At 43.2% G+C, this 14,602-nt stretch overlaps 3 protein-coding genes across 3 annotated transcripts; all 3 read left to right on the top strand.

Moving 5' to 3' along the window:
• The first annotated feature begins 42 nt into the window (after nucleotides 1–42).
• Nucleotides 43–2,744, top strand: LOC108273860 (dual specificity protein phosphatase 13). Its single transcript, XM_053684873.1, has 4 exons — nucleotides 43–175; nucleotides 718–889; nucleotides 1,241–1,461; nucleotides 1,653–2,744. The coding sequence occupies exons 1-4, from the start codon at nucleotides 97–99 to the stop codon at nucleotides 1,853–1,855; spliced, it is 675 nt and encodes a 224-aa protein (XP_053540848.1). The 5' UTR covers nucleotides 43–96; the 3' UTR covers nucleotides 1,856–2,744.
• Nucleotides 2,745–2,811: 67 nt separating this feature from the next.
• On the top strand, nucleotides 2,812–4,991 carry LOC108273858 (dual specificity phosphatase 29). The gene is made up of 3 exons (XM_017483493.3): nucleotides 2,812–3,307; nucleotides 3,543–3,760; nucleotides 3,919–4,991. The coding sequence occupies exons 1-3, from the start codon at nucleotides 3,165–3,167 to the stop codon at nucleotides 4,143–4,145; spliced, it is 588 nt and encodes a 195-aa protein (XP_017338982.1). The 5' UTR covers nucleotides 2,812–3,164; the 3' UTR covers nucleotides 4,146–4,991.
• A 2,402-nt stretch (nucleotides 4,992–7,393) lies between these two features.
• Nucleotides 7,394–14,391, top strand: dusp29 (dual specificity phosphatase 29). Its single transcript, XM_017483491.2, has 4 exons — nucleotides 7,394–7,501; nucleotides 8,329–8,498; nucleotides 10,289–10,512; nucleotides 14,120–14,391. Exons 2-4 carry the CDS (start codon nucleotides 8,347–8,349, stop codon nucleotides 14,362–14,364), a joined length of 621 nt encoding a protein of 206 aa, XP_017338980.1. The 5' UTR covers nucleotides 7,394–7,501; nucleotides 8,329–8,346; the 3' UTR covers nucleotides 14,365–14,391.
• Nucleotides 14,392–14,602: the final 211 nt, after the last annotated feature.

The raw sequence follows: 14,602 nt of genomic DNA, 5'->3' as shown, positions 1-14,602 counted from the left end.
ATTGTGGTGATGTGATATTTTCAGTGTGTAATGAGAGCTCTCCGATTTATAAATAACCCTGCACACACACTCACACACACACACACACACACACACATGGGATCAGCTTTGACCTGCAGTGTGTTTGGGAATGGAGTTCATTTCAGTAATGTATTCTGGAGTTTGAGAAAATCAGGTAAATCTCTCTCTCTCTCTCTCTCTCTCTCTCTCTCTCTCTCTCTCACACACACACACACACACACACACACACACACACACAGAGACAAATTAATTAAGCATTACTACTGTGTGAGAAACATAATAATATCATTCTTCATGATTTGCTAACTTTAACTAGCTAACTGAGTTACCGTGATAGCATTTTAAAAGCTAATCTAAAATTGTGAATCTGAAAGACTGAACGCTTTCTGCTAAAATAAGCGCTCAAAATTTATATTTTATATATATATATATATATATATATATATATATATATATATATATATATATATATACAGGTAACATGTAAGGAATAAAACACTTTGGGACATGCTGTTATAGTAAAATAATCAACCTGTGATGTGCAGAGCTGCTGTTATAGAACATTAATCAACACCTTCTGACCAATCACAATCCAGAACCCAACAGCGCTTTAGTGTAATACAAAATAGTACTTAGTGTGTGTGTGTGTGTGTGTGTGTGTGTGTGTGTGTGTGTGTGTGTGTGTTGCACTAACAGGTAAAGCAGGTGAAGAAATGCACCAGAGCAGAGGCTCTATCTCTGACCAGGTGGGAGAAAAGGGCGGATATAAGACTCCGCCCACCTCCGAGCTCCACAGGTTATTGTGGATCAAACCAGGCACGAGCAGCCATCTTGACGAGGTCAGACCGGGCATCTACATTGGAGACCTGTAAGAAACCTGAAATACAACAGCCAATAGTAGCTTCAAACAGGAGAGCCAGAGCCAATCGGAATGCAGCATCAAACAGCAGAGCCACTCAGATCACAGTATCAAACAACAGAGCCAATAGGAACACGGCTTTAGGGCCAGAGCCAATAGGAGCATAGCTTTATATGACAGAGGCAATAGGAACACTGCTTTATATGGCAGAGCCAATAGGAACACTGCTTTATACGGCAGAGCCAATAGGACCACAGCTTTCAATTGTATTACAGAATAGTTCAGCACTAAGGACTGGTGTGTTTGTGTGTGTGTGTTTGTGTGTGTGTGTGTGTGTGTGTGTGTGTGCGTGTGTTTCAGGTATGCAGCTAAAGACAGACACCTGTTACAGACACTGAACATCAGTCATGTGTTGAACGCAGCTCACGGTAAATATAACGTGAACACAGGAGCGAGTTTCTACAGAGGAACCAACATCACGTACCACGGTGTGGAGGCCTTCGACATGCCCAGCTTCGACATGAGCCCCTTCTTCTACAGCGCCGCCAATTTCATCAAGACTGCAGTGAGCACCCCTGGAGGTGAGGAGGGGAGGTGCACGCAGAGCAGTAGACTAACCTCACCCTGATTCACACTAGCAGGTGATGCTTGTAGTTTGTCTCTTGTGCACGAGTAGCAACCATTATGAGATAGCCCTCTCAGAACCAAAAGTCCAGGGGTGGAGCTTGATCTGCTCTATCGTGTAGTGTGTGATGTGTGTTGTGTTTTGTAGGTAAGGTGTTTGTGCATTGTGCGATGGGACTGAGTCGCTCGGCCACGCTGGTCCTCGCCTACCTGATGATCGAGGAGAAGATGACGCTGGTGGAGGCCATTACTGCTGTAGCGCAGTACAGGAACATCTGCCCCAACATGGGCTTCCTGGAGCAGCTACGCACACTCGACACACAACTGCAGAACCAATACAGCGCCACCTAGTGCTACATTAATAGTTTCTCATCATGCTAACTAGCAAATTAAAGATTTCTGGAGCGTCCACCATATAAGTCTCTGTGAATGAGCTGTTTCTATAGAAACGATATAAACCTGTGATTTGCAGCTGCACTGCTGTCACTACATTATAATACCCCCACACACATACTATCCAATTTGTCCACCCAATCAGATATTTACTTTTCCCATTCTATATTAGACTCCTCCCACTCTGGGATAAGTTCCTACAATTTTTACAACCAATAATAAAACAGATTGAAAGAGCAAGTCCAATAGGAACACAGTATCAAACAGCGGAGCCAATAAGAACACAGTATCAAACATCAGAGCCAATAAGAACACAGCGTTAAATAGCAGAGCCAATAGAAACACAGTTTTAAATAGCAGAGCCAATAGGGACAAAGTCACTCTGACATTTACTCCTCCCATTGTGATATCTCCTCCCCCTTTTAATCATAACTTCTCCAGCTCCAGTGTTTTTTCCCCTCCTGACATTAGACATTTCTACCACTTAATTTAGCTCCTCCCATTTTTACATGGCCCCACCCACTCCGAGTGTTTCATTTACTCCATCACTGAAAGTTGCACTTACCCAACTCTGGAACACTCTCTTGCCAATCAGATATTAGCCCCGCCCACTCAAGTATTCATTACTTCAGTGGGAAATTCAGAGACATGTAGCACACTAGTGACACTCAGGTGATGTACTAACACTGACAAAAAAATGAAGTGAGGAGCGTCGACACTTTGACACTCGGTGGTTGTAACCTGCTCTGTGTAGCAAAAGGGGCGGAACCAGTAGTGTTGCAGTTTAAATTTAGCTGAGAATGGTGTTTTTAGGAGAAAAAATTAAATGGAAAATGTTTAAAGCTGACATTCTTGAGTTGTGCAATATGTGTCATATGTGTCAGTTGTGTCATTCCCTTTTTTTAACTGTTATATCTGATCTTTCTGCTCTGTGTTTAGCTCCTCCCACTTTCACTTCACTGTGCCTGAACTCCGAGCTGAGCTGAGCTTGATGTTTAAATATATCTTTCTGACAGAAACAAGCTCAAAATAGTGTCAGTGCCACAAACACACACACACACACACACACACACACACACACACACACACACACACACACTACCAGTCACAAGCTAGTTGAGAACGAGTGAAGGGTTTAGGTAAAAGGCCATGAAGAGTGTCTCTAGACAATAATTCGTCAAAGATATTTCATTTTTGTAGTTAGATACACAATTAAATATTCTACTGAACCAAAGCTCTGACCAGTCACCTTCTGCAGTTCTGCATAATGGATAGAGGACCAGCAAATGAAAAGGAAGAGTCTGGGTATGAGACTCCACCCACTTGCATCCTACTGGAACTCCTGCTGAAAAGCCGACACCCTTCGGGCCCGTTTAACGAAGTCTGGCCCAACATCATCATCTCTGATGCGTAGGTAAAAAGCATTTATTAAACAAATGTAGTCAATTAACACATGACCAAACAGCAGCGGCAATAGGAACGCAGTATCAAATAGCAGAGTCAATAGAAACACAATTAGTCAATTAACACATGACCAATGAGGCTAATGTTGCTAACAAGTAGCTTAGTGGTTTATGGCTACGAGTTTAGCGTGGTGCACAAAATCTGCAAGTGTAAATCATCGAGTATTTTGTGTTTACGTCAGACGTACAGCAACGGATCTAGCGCTGCTGAAGACTCTGAGAGTGACTCATGTACTGAATGCTGCTCATGGCCCCGCCCACATAGACACAGGCTCCGCCTTTTACTCCGACACCCACATCCAGTATCATGGTGTAGAGGCTCCAGACAGCAGAGACTTTGACCTGTCAGTTTTCTTCCACACTACAGCTGACTTCATACACATGGCTGTCACCCGGGACTGTAAGAACACCACGCTGAGTGTGTGTATGCAGCTGCTGTACCGTACATCACCACATGTAGAGAACAGTGTTGAATATTATAATGTATAAGTTCATTTTAGATAAAAACTGGGTTTGTTTATACGTTGTGTCTGAAATGTATGTTTATGTGATCTTCAGCAGGTAAAGTGTTAGTGCACTGTGCTCGGGGAGTTAGCCGCTCGGCTACGCTTGTGTTAGCGTACCTCATGATCTACGAGCGACTCACGGTTGCCGAGGCAATTGAGGCTGTGCGAGGTCACCGGAACATTCTGCCCAATGTTGGATTTCTGGAACAACTACGAGACCTTGATGCCAGACTTGCTGTGCAGAAAAAAAACATAAAGACAGCCATAAGACAGACATGAGGAGTTCATAAGACAGATATAACAAGCTCATAACACAGACATGACGAGCTCATAACACAGACATGGATTTTCTTCCATTTTGGATTTTTAAAAAAAGACACTTCTTTTCTTACAAATATTGTCCAATCATAACCAAATTTGGCATGAAGCATCGTGAGACCAGTCCGAAAAATGATTGTTTCTCAGATTTTTGATGTACGTGATGGTTTGTCCATAACATTAAGGCTGCACGATAATGGCCAAAATGATAATCCCGATTATTTTGATCAATATTGAGATCTCGATTATTTATCACGATTATTAATTGATTTTAGTGACAACATATTTTTATTGCACTTTCACATTTACATTACACTTACACAAGTTTTCTCATGCCACAATATAACACAAAAGTAGAAAACGAGCTGGTCAATTATGACAGAATTTAGGAACATAGTGTGAGCCATGACACATTAATTTACCTTCTGATAAACTAAATGTAATATTTTCTGTTAATTTTAGACTGTATGCAAAAAACAACCGTTAACCTGTTCCACCTTGTCGTGGAAATTAGACAACACTCGCAGACTCGTCCTCTGAATATAAAAAGGTTTATTACAGAAAGATGGTTGATACAGGATAGAATAAAGCAGGACAGAAGAATGAGAGCGCTCTGAAGTGCTTGTGCTGAACCACTACTATATATATGAAACACAGAGCATGACACACTTCTGTGTACCAATAAGAAGCAGCTTGAGGCAGTTCAAACAGGATTTTTTTTTAGGGTCTTAGAAGATGTTTAGTAAAAATGAATAATTTCCCTCACAACCTTGTAAAAAAATACAATAAACCTCCATGTTCAGTGTTTGAAGTCTGCTCCTCTTAAATATATTTAAAGCTACACTATTAGACATTTCCACTGTCCTGGTTCTGGGCTGGAGTCAGTTCTCGAACCGCTCTGTGTGTATTGTGTAGATATCTGAATAATCTCATATAGGATGTGATTGGGGGAGTTCATTTACCCGTCAGATGCAAAGCGCTTTAGTTTAATGGTGTTCATTACTGATGCACCGATCAGGATTTTTACAGCCGATACCGATCCAGATACCAACATTTTTTATTTAAACTTTAATCAGGATGTCTGTCATAAACAGTTAAATGTAAGCTCTCTGCTCATGGTCACTGTTAATTAAATTAAAATAATAGCAATGAGATACTGTTGGTTAATTGATTAATAAACAGCATAAAATATTTATTTTTAAACATCTTAAACAATAAAGAGTCCTAATTAAAAGAAGATTAACTTTTGTTTTCGGTGTTTGTACTTTTTAATTTTGTTTTTCTTTTTGTTTTTCTTTGTTAGTATAAAAAGTAATTAAACATTATTTCATTTCTCTATTTATATTTTATGAAATTATTATAATATCTATTTTTTTACATTAAATGATTTATTTTTAACTAAGCACCTTTTCTGTCTTTACATTTCAGTAGTTTTATTTTTGTTTGTTTATCAGTTTTAGATCAGTTCCCCAGTACAGTGTCCATGTCTGCTGATAATATTGTGTTTTGGTGGATTAAATCAAAACATGGAAACTGGACTTGACTGTTTTTTGGTGATATCTGGCAACCGTGAGTTTAAATGAAGTGAACAGAGTTGTGTGTTAGAGTTGGTGAAGAGAGTGAATGGAGATAGACAGTGTACTGTGTGTGTACAGACTGAACAGTTATTATATTGATTATGATTGGTGAGGAATTATTTAATAAAGAATTTTGAATTAAACCCACCTTGTAGCGTTAGCATTATTATTAATTTACTCCGCGCGAAGCCGCTGTGTCTACATGAGCAGCTGCAAGTTCAGGTCATTTTGCAGGATCAATAAAAGATGGCGGTTTGTGAGGTCGGGAAGTTGAAGCAGATGATGTACAGAGTTACTCGTCATCATAATGGCTTCTCTGCAGTATTTACACACTTGTTCGGTTGACTGAGAGGAAAAGCAGTGTGAAAGTAACTGTTGCGCGGTGTCGATGCATTTTGGACTTCCTGTAGTTTTTATTCCGACTGTATTATACAACTCTGAACAGGTCACTCGCACCGGTGTGAATAAACATTTATTCACAGTCGCACAAAATTCTTTTCAGTCACAAATGTGAGTGAAATGGTCTCACTGTAGAGCCCTGAGTTTATCTGCAAAGTTTTTTCCTGTTCGGCGTGATGACGTTTAATGTCCCTGACGACCTCTGTAGTGTCATTTAGCATCATGTTAATGTCATGATTTCCCCTCCCGCTCGAGCTCGAAGCGAAGCTGGCAGCTTGAGCGCTAAAATGCTAACTCTGTTTCCGGGTTTTGGCGTACAAAATGACGTCATCCCCGCGCCACTCTATGGTGATTGGCTGTAAGTGTAGGAAGTGATTGATTTGATGTGCAGCGGAGTTTTCTATGAGCGGAGGACAAACTTTAAACATTAATATTGCAGTCGATCATTTTCATGTAATCGTGGGCCGTCAAAATCCTAATCGCGATTGATATTCATTTAATTGTGCAGCCATACATAACATGCAAACAAATGTGATTTCAGAAACCGTATTTTGACCAAACTTTGTAGATAACTGGAGAACCTCATCGTCTAGAACTCTTGAACCGCTCAACATCAAACCCAGATTCTGAGTGACTGAGACACTGAGGTCATGCCTCTTTCACTGGACTGAGACACAGAGGCCACGCCTACTTCACTGGAATGAGACACAGAGGCCATGCCACTTTCACTGGAATGAGACACAGAGCCCACGCCTACTTCACTGGAATGAGACACAGAGGCTACACCTCTTTCACTGGATTGAGACAAGACACCACGCCTCCCTCACTGGAATGAGACACATAGGCCACGCCTCCAGCACTGAGACTGAGACACAGAGGCCACTCCTACTTCACTGAGTGCCATGAAAGACACAGAAGTGCCATGTCTCCGCCTCTGATCAGACAGTCTGAAATCTGATCGCTGTATTATGTATTATTGTACAATTCAGCTCATTAAATTCGGACACAAACTTCTGCAGTTGTTCCTGTTTTAGCTGCATTAAGAATAAAATGTTTGCAGCATCAAAAAAATGATTTCCGTGTTGTTTTTAATCAGAGTAGCAGCTGTCCTAAAGACAAGTCTAAATAAGATCTAAACATAATGTGTTTGTGTGTGTGAGAGAAGAGTTCTATAAATAGTCTGAAACTGACTCCATTCCCAGTTACCCCCCTGACTCCCTCACGCCACACACACACACACACACACACACACACACACACACACACACACATATTGATGTCTACAGCTTTAAGAGCTGCATAGAGACAACACGAAACTGAAAGCTTCCAGAGAAATCGCTGGTAAGTTCTGGCATGTTCAGCTTTCTACATTAATCCAAGTAAAAGAACATTAATGTAGCTTAAAAAGGACAAACATACTTAAACTCAAAAAATGTCTTTTAATTACTAATAACTCACAAAAATGTCGTTTCCATGACTTTCTATATTTGAATAATTCTTTGAGCTGTTCTTCTTCACTCATATCTTTAAGACTGTTACGATGGCATTTACACAGTCCACATCCTGATACGCAGTTATAAAATGCCTGATGTAGAAAATACGCATTAAAGCAATTTAGAGTTGTTTCAATAGGAAATACGGTACAATGTAATTCACACCTCCTTTATTAGGGCTGACAGACACACAGGTCACACCCCCTTTATTAGGGCTGACAGACACACAGGCCACACCCCTTTATTAGGGCTGACAGACACACAGGCCACACCCCTTTATTAAGGCTGACAGACACACAGGCCACACCTCCTTTATTAAGGCTGACAGACACACAAGCCACACCCCCTTTATTAAGGCTGACAGACACACAGGCCACACCTCCTTTATTAAGGCTGACAGACACACAGGCCACACCCCCCTTTTTAGTGCTGACGGACACACAGGCCACACCTCCTTTATTAAGGCTGACAGACACACAGGCCACACCCCCTTTATTAGGCCTGACAGACACACAGGCCACACCTTCTTTATTAAGGCTGACAGACACCCAGGCCACACCTCCCCTATGGGGACTGTAAAGCACACAGGCCACACCCCCTTTATTACAACCTACAGACACAACAAAGGAATCGCGGACATGCCCCCTTCATTTAACTGTTGTAATTGTTTATCAGAAGTAATCCAGGGGACAGATGGGATCTCATGGAGTGAAGGCAGATATACCTGAGGAAAAAGAAGAATACGTAACACCCAGTAACTATGAGCTGGAGAAGCTACTAGCGCGAGGAACTGTAGCGTACACACACGTCAATGAAGTGTGGCCCAACATCTTTATAGGAGACGAGTGAGTACACAAGACATCCTTCACCCAAATCCCAGACACGTAAATGAGTTGGTTTATTTATTACAATAACCAAGTGATGTTGCATCTACAGGAAATGTCCTTTAACCGGAGATGTGGACATTGGTGTCCTTTACGGAGTTGCCATTGGCTAACAGTTAGTAGATCTAACCTGCAGATCTACCAGTTTCTTTGGCCAGAAAATGTCCCTTGTCTTTTAGATGTACAAATTGTGCTGTCTGAGAAAAATGTGGACATACAGTAGGTCTCCTCCCCTTCTTCATTAGATGTAGATCTCCTAGATCTAAGTCTTGGTCAGAATGTTGACCTTGGTGTTCTTGATACCATGCACTTTCAACTTACCAATAACATTTTTGTCTGGAAAGTGGACGTCAACGTCCTTGAAGAAGGTACCCATGTTTAAGCAGTTGTCTCCTTTGTCTAGAATGTGTGCATTGTTGTCCTCAGGGGAACAGCCCTTGTCCTTTACGTAAAGGTCTCCCAGTTGTCTTCTCTGTCCAGGATGGGGACATTGTTGTCCTTGATGAAGAGTGCTTTCCTTAAATAGTTGTCCCAAATAAGTGGCCCTTTTGATTTAGATTTAGATCAACAGATTCATTTAGAATTAAATTGTAAATCTAACTGTCCCTTGCTTCTTAAATGTAGTTGTCCTTTGCCAGAATGTGGACATTGGTTTCCTTGAAGACATATCCCATGCCCTTTAGATCTACCAAAAACATTTTTCACCAAAAACTGGACATCACTCTTGTCGTTTCTGGCCATAATGTGGACATTATTGTGCTCGGGTGGAACTCTTGTCCTTTGTAGGTCTACAACGTCGTCTTAGTCCTGAATGTGAACATCATGGTCCTTGATGAAGAGTCCCATACCCCTAAAATGCTGTCTACAAAGAATGGTCTCTTCTCATGTAGATCTGCCAATTGCCCACTGTCCAGAATGTGAACATCTCTGTCCTAGAATAAGTCTGCCATGTTTTTGAGCTACAGCTCAACCAGAACTTGGACAGGGGCATGGCACGTCTTTTCTATGTGCATTAGACTTGGACAAGTATCTCCTTCAACCTTTAGCTGTACACAGGGTATAAATGTCATCAGTAACATAATCCAAGTATCACAATATAAAAGTCATGTAATCTGAGTATTGTTGGATTACTTCAAGGTCACATATGTAAATAAAGTCAAGCAATATGATCTAAAATACTTTTATTTAGAGTTTAAAAACATGTTCAATGTCTGGATTTGTTTTAATTAATTAATTAATTAATTAAAAAGATCACTGTCCCTGATGCAGGAAACATCATATCACAAAAGTAAGGCCCTATTCTGGTCTTCCAAAAAGAGGACACCTTTTTATGTGTGTGTGTGGTGGAGTCTTCATAGCGTTTAAAACAGTGTTACTATGAATGCAGACTTTAATACACTGAAATAGACACATTATTAACGTCACATAAATATAAATAAATAAATAAATAAAATTGGCTTCACTCTGCCCATGTTTGACATTTTGTCCTACACTCTTCTGAATGTCCATGAAATAAGATAAAATATCAGCTGCCGCGAGTGAACCTTCTGCCACCATTTACACATTCGAATACAAAGAAATGTGAAGTTTTCTCTGTACAACATGTTCTCGAAAGAGCAGCCACTGTCCTTCATCTGTCCTCAAGGACACATGTTAACCAATTGACTAAATGGAAATGTTGTGGTATAATCACTCTGTGTGTGTGTGTGTGTGTGTGTGTGTGTGTGTGTGTGCATGTGTGTGTGAGACAGGCAGACAGCACGGGACTGTTATGGCTTACAGAAACTGGGCGTGACTCACGTTCTGAATGCTGCAGAGGGCAAGAGGAACAGTGTGTGTACTGGAGCTGGTTATTATAGCAACATGGACATAGAGTATTATGGCATTGAGGCAGAAGACATTCCTTCATTCAACATCAGTGTGCACTTCTTCACTACAGCGGAGTATATGAGACGCGTCCTGAGTAATGCACAGAGTAAGAAACTTCATATACACACTAGAACCCTCAAATTATACTCACACGACGCTCATTATATTCACCCTACAGTCATACTGTTCACACTACACTCGCAGGACACTCGCACTACACTCGCTCTAAACTCGCTCTATAGTCTCTCTACACTCTCTCTACACTCACCCTACACTCGCTCTACACTCACCCTACACTCGCTCTACACTCACCCTACACTCTCTTTACATTCTCTCTACACTCACCCTAAACTCACCCTACACTCACCCTACACTCCCTCTACACTCACCCTACACTCGCCCTACACTCCCTCTACACTCACCCTACACTCGCTCTACACTCACCCTACACTCTCTTTACATTCTCTCTACACTCGCCCTACACTCCCTCTACACTCACCCTACACTCGCCCTACACTCGCTCTACACTCACCCTACACTCCCTCTACACTCACCCTACACTCTCTCTACACTCACCCTACACTCGCTCTACACTCACCCTACACTCTCTTTACATTCTCTCTACACTCGCCCTACACTCCCTCTACACTCACCCTACACTCGCCCTACACTCACCCTACACTCCCTCTACACTCACCCTACACTCCCTCTACACTCCCTCTACACTCCCCCTACACTCACCCTACACTCCCTCTACACTCCCTCTACACTCACCCTACACTCACCCTACATTCTCTCTACACTCACCCTACACTCCCCCTACACTCTCTCTACACTCACCCTACACTCCCCCTACACTCTCTCTACACTCACCCTACACTCGCCCTACACTCCCTCTACACTCACCCTACACTCGCTCTGCACTCCCTCTACACTCACCCTACACTCACCCTACATTCTCTCTACACTCGCCCTACACTCCCCCTACACTCTCTCTACACTCACCCTACACTCACCCTACACTCTCTCTACACTCACCCTACACTCCCTCTACACTCCCCCTACACTCACCATACAATTGCTCTACACTCTCTCTACACTCGCCCTACACTCGCCCTACACTCTCTCTACACTCACCCTACACTCACCCTACACTCACCCTACACTCTCTCTACACTCGCCCTACACTCCCTCTACACTCACCCTACACTCCCTCTACACTCTCTCTACACTCGCCCTACACTCGCTCTACCCTCTCTATACTCGCCCTACACTCTCTCTACACTCACCCTACACTCACTTTACACTCGCCCTACACTCGCCCTACACTCTCTCTACACTCACTCTACACTCACCCTACACTCACTTTACACTCTCTCTACACTCGCCCTACACTCGCCCTACACTCTCTCTACACTCACTCTACACTCTCTCTACACTCACTTTACACTCGCCCTACACTCGCCCTACACTCACTTTACACTCTCTCTACACTCGCCCTACACTCACCCTACACTCGCTTTACACTCTCTCTACACTCACTCTACACTCGCCCTACAGTCTCTCTACACTCGCCCTACACTCGCCCTACACTCACTTTACACTCTCTCTACACTCTCTCTACACTCGCCCTACACTTTCTCTACACTCACTTTACATTCTCTCTACACTCTGTCTACACTCGCTCTACACTCACCCTACACTCTCTTTACATTCTCTCTACACTCGCCCTACACTCCCTCTACACTCACCCTACACTCGCCCTACACTCACCCTACACTCCCTCTACACTCCCTCTACACTCCCCCTACACTCACCCTACACTCCCTCTACACTCCCTCTACACTCACCCTACACTCACCCTACATTCTCTCTACACTCACCCTACACTCCCCCTACACTCTCTCTACACTCACCCTACACTCCCCCTACACTCTCTCTACACTCACCCTACACTCGCCCTACACTCCCTCTACACTCACCCTACACTCGCTCTGCACTCCCTCTACACTCACCCTACACTCACCCTACATTCTCTCTACACTCGCCCTACACTCCCCCTACACTCTCTCTACACTCACCCTACACTCACCCTACACTCTCTCTACACTCACCCTACACTCCCTCTACACTCCCCCTACACTCACCATACAATTGCTCTACACTCTCTCTACACTCGCCCTACACTCGCCCTACACTCTCTCTACACTCACCCTACACTCACCCTACACTCTCTCTACACTCGCCCTACACTCCCTCTACACTCACCCTACACTCCCTCTACACTCTCTCTACACTCGCCCTACACTCGCTCTACCCTCTCTATACTCGCCCTACACTCTCTCTACACTCACCCTACACTCACTTTACACTCTCTCTACACTCGCCCTACACTCGCCCTACACTCTCTCTACACTCACTCTACACTCTCTCTACACTCACTTTACACTCGCCCTACACTCGCCCTACACTCACTTTACACTCTCTCTACACTCGCCCTACACTCACCCTACACTCGCTTTACACTCTCTCTACACTCACTCTACACTCGCCCTACAGTCTCTCTACACTCGCCCTACACTCACTTTACATTCTCTCTACACTCTGTCTACACTCGCCCTACACTCACTTTACACTCTCTCTACACTCCCCCTACACTCGCCCTACACTCCCCCTACACGCTCTCTACACTCTCTCTACACTCGCCCTACACTTTCTCTACACTCACTTTACATTCTCTCTACACTCTGTCTACACTCGCCCTACACTCACTTTACACTCTCTCTACACTCCCCCTACACTCGCCCTACACTCCCCCTACACGCTCTCTACACTCTCTCTACACTCGCCCTACACTCTCTACACTCACTTTACATTCTCTCTACACTCTCTCTACACTCACTCTACACTCTCTCTACACTCACTTTACACTCTCTCTACACTCTCTCTACACTCTCTCTACACTCGCCCTACACTCTCTCTACACTCTCTCTACACTCACTTTACACTCTCTCTACACTCTCTCTACACTCTCTCTACACTCACTCTACACTCTCTCTACACTCACTTTACACTCTCTCTACACTCTCTCTACACTCACTCTACACTCTCTCTACACTCACTTTACACTCTCTCTACACTCTCTCTACACTCTCTCTACACTCGCCCTACACTCTCTCTACACTCTCTCTACACTCACTTTATACTCTCTCTACACTCTCTCTACACTCGCCCTACACTCTCTCTACACTCTCTCTACACTCTCTCTACACTCACTCTACACTCTCTCTACACTCACTTTACACTCTCTCTACACTCTCTCTACACTCACTTTACACTCTCTCTACACTCTCTCTACACTTGCCCTACACTCTCTCTACACTCACTTTACATTTTCTGTATACTCTCTCTACACTCGCCCTACACTCACACTACACTCACCCTACACTCACTTTACACTCACCCTACACTCTCTCTACACTCTCTCTTGACTCACTTTACACTCACCCTACACTCTCTCTACACGCTCTCTATACTCACCCTACATTCTGACCATTTTCACACTCCACTCCACAGTGTTTGATGGTTAATACACACTTCCTGTTTACCTGTGTTTGCTTCTCACTTGTATACCGTATTTTACCTATTGCACTCTACCATGCTGTCCCCTTCTCTGTCTCACTCCATCTCCTTGGTTCCTTTGTGTGTTTCAGACAAACTGCTTGTACACTGTGTAATGGGACGCAGTCGCTCAGCCACACTGGTCCTCGCCTACCTGATGATTGAGAAGAAGATGACGCTGGTGGAGGCCATTGAGCAGGTGAAGCGCCGCAGACAGATCATCCCTAACTGGGGCTTCCTGAAGCAGCTGAGGGAGCTCGACGTCTTCCTTCTGGAGCAGAGGAGTGAACGCACACACACACAGACTGCAGACAGTACTGAGCGGACTAATCAATAACACCAACAATAAAAAACCTTTAAATCAGTATTTTATCAATTACTGACAGCACGACTAGCTAGCTACTTAATGTTACCCATGTATGCCCATGTTGTCTGTGCTAGAATGTACACAGAGTTGCTCGTTTATTCACTAAACAGTCTTCTGTTCATTTCCCTTATGGTGGATGTAAATGTTTATATAAATAAATATTTCTTTATTGAATACTTATTTTATTAAATAATACTTTATAACTCTT

Source organism: Ictalurus punctatus, chromosome 13 (assembly GCF_001660625.3).
Source record: "Ictalurus punctatus breed USDA103 chromosome 13, Coco_2.0, whole genome shotgun sequence".
In the NCBI taxonomy this organism is placed as follows: Eukaryota; Metazoa; Chordata; class Actinopteri; order Siluriformes; family Ictaluridae; genus Ictalurus; species Ictalurus punctatus.
The sequence above is the reverse complement of the archived record's forward strand: the minus strand, read 5'-3'. Positions and strand labels throughout refer to the sequence as shown.

Coding starts and splice junctions, on each gene's coding strand:
- dusp29 (XM_017483491.2), top strand. CDS start 8,347: ATGGGATCTCATGGAGTGAAGGCAGATATACCTGAGGAAAAAGAAGAA. Junction 8,499..10,288: donor AACATCTTTATAGGAGACGA/GTGAGTACACAA, acceptor TGTGTGAGACAG/GCAGACAGCACGGGACTGTT. Junction 10,513..14,119: donor CGTCCTGAGTAATGCACAGA/GTAAGAAACTTC, acceptor TGTGTGTTTCAG/ACAAACTGCTTGTACACTGT.
- LOC108273860 (XM_053684873.1), top strand. CDS start 97: ATGGGATCAGCTTTGACCTGCAGTGTGTTTGGGAATGGAGTTCATTTC. Junction 176..717: donor CTGGAGTTTGAGAAAATCAG/GTAAATCTCTCT, acceptor TTGCACTAACAG/GTAAAGCAGGTGAAGAAATG. Junction 1,462..1,652: donor TGCAGTGAGCACCCCTGGAG/GTGAGGAGGGGA, acceptor TGTGTTTTGTAG/GTAAGGTGTTTGTGCATTGT.
- LOC108273858 (XM_017483493.3), top strand. CDS start 3,165: ATGGATAGAGGACCAGCAAATGAAAAGGAAGAGTCTGGGTATGAGACT. Junction 3,308..3,542: donor AACATCATCATCTCTGATGC/GTAGGTAAAAAG, acceptor TGTTTACGTCAG/ACGTACAGCAACGGATCTAG. Junction 3,761..3,918: donor CATGGCTGTCACCCGGGACT/GTAAGAACACCA, acceptor TGTGATCTTCAG/CAGGTAAAGTGTTAGTGCAC.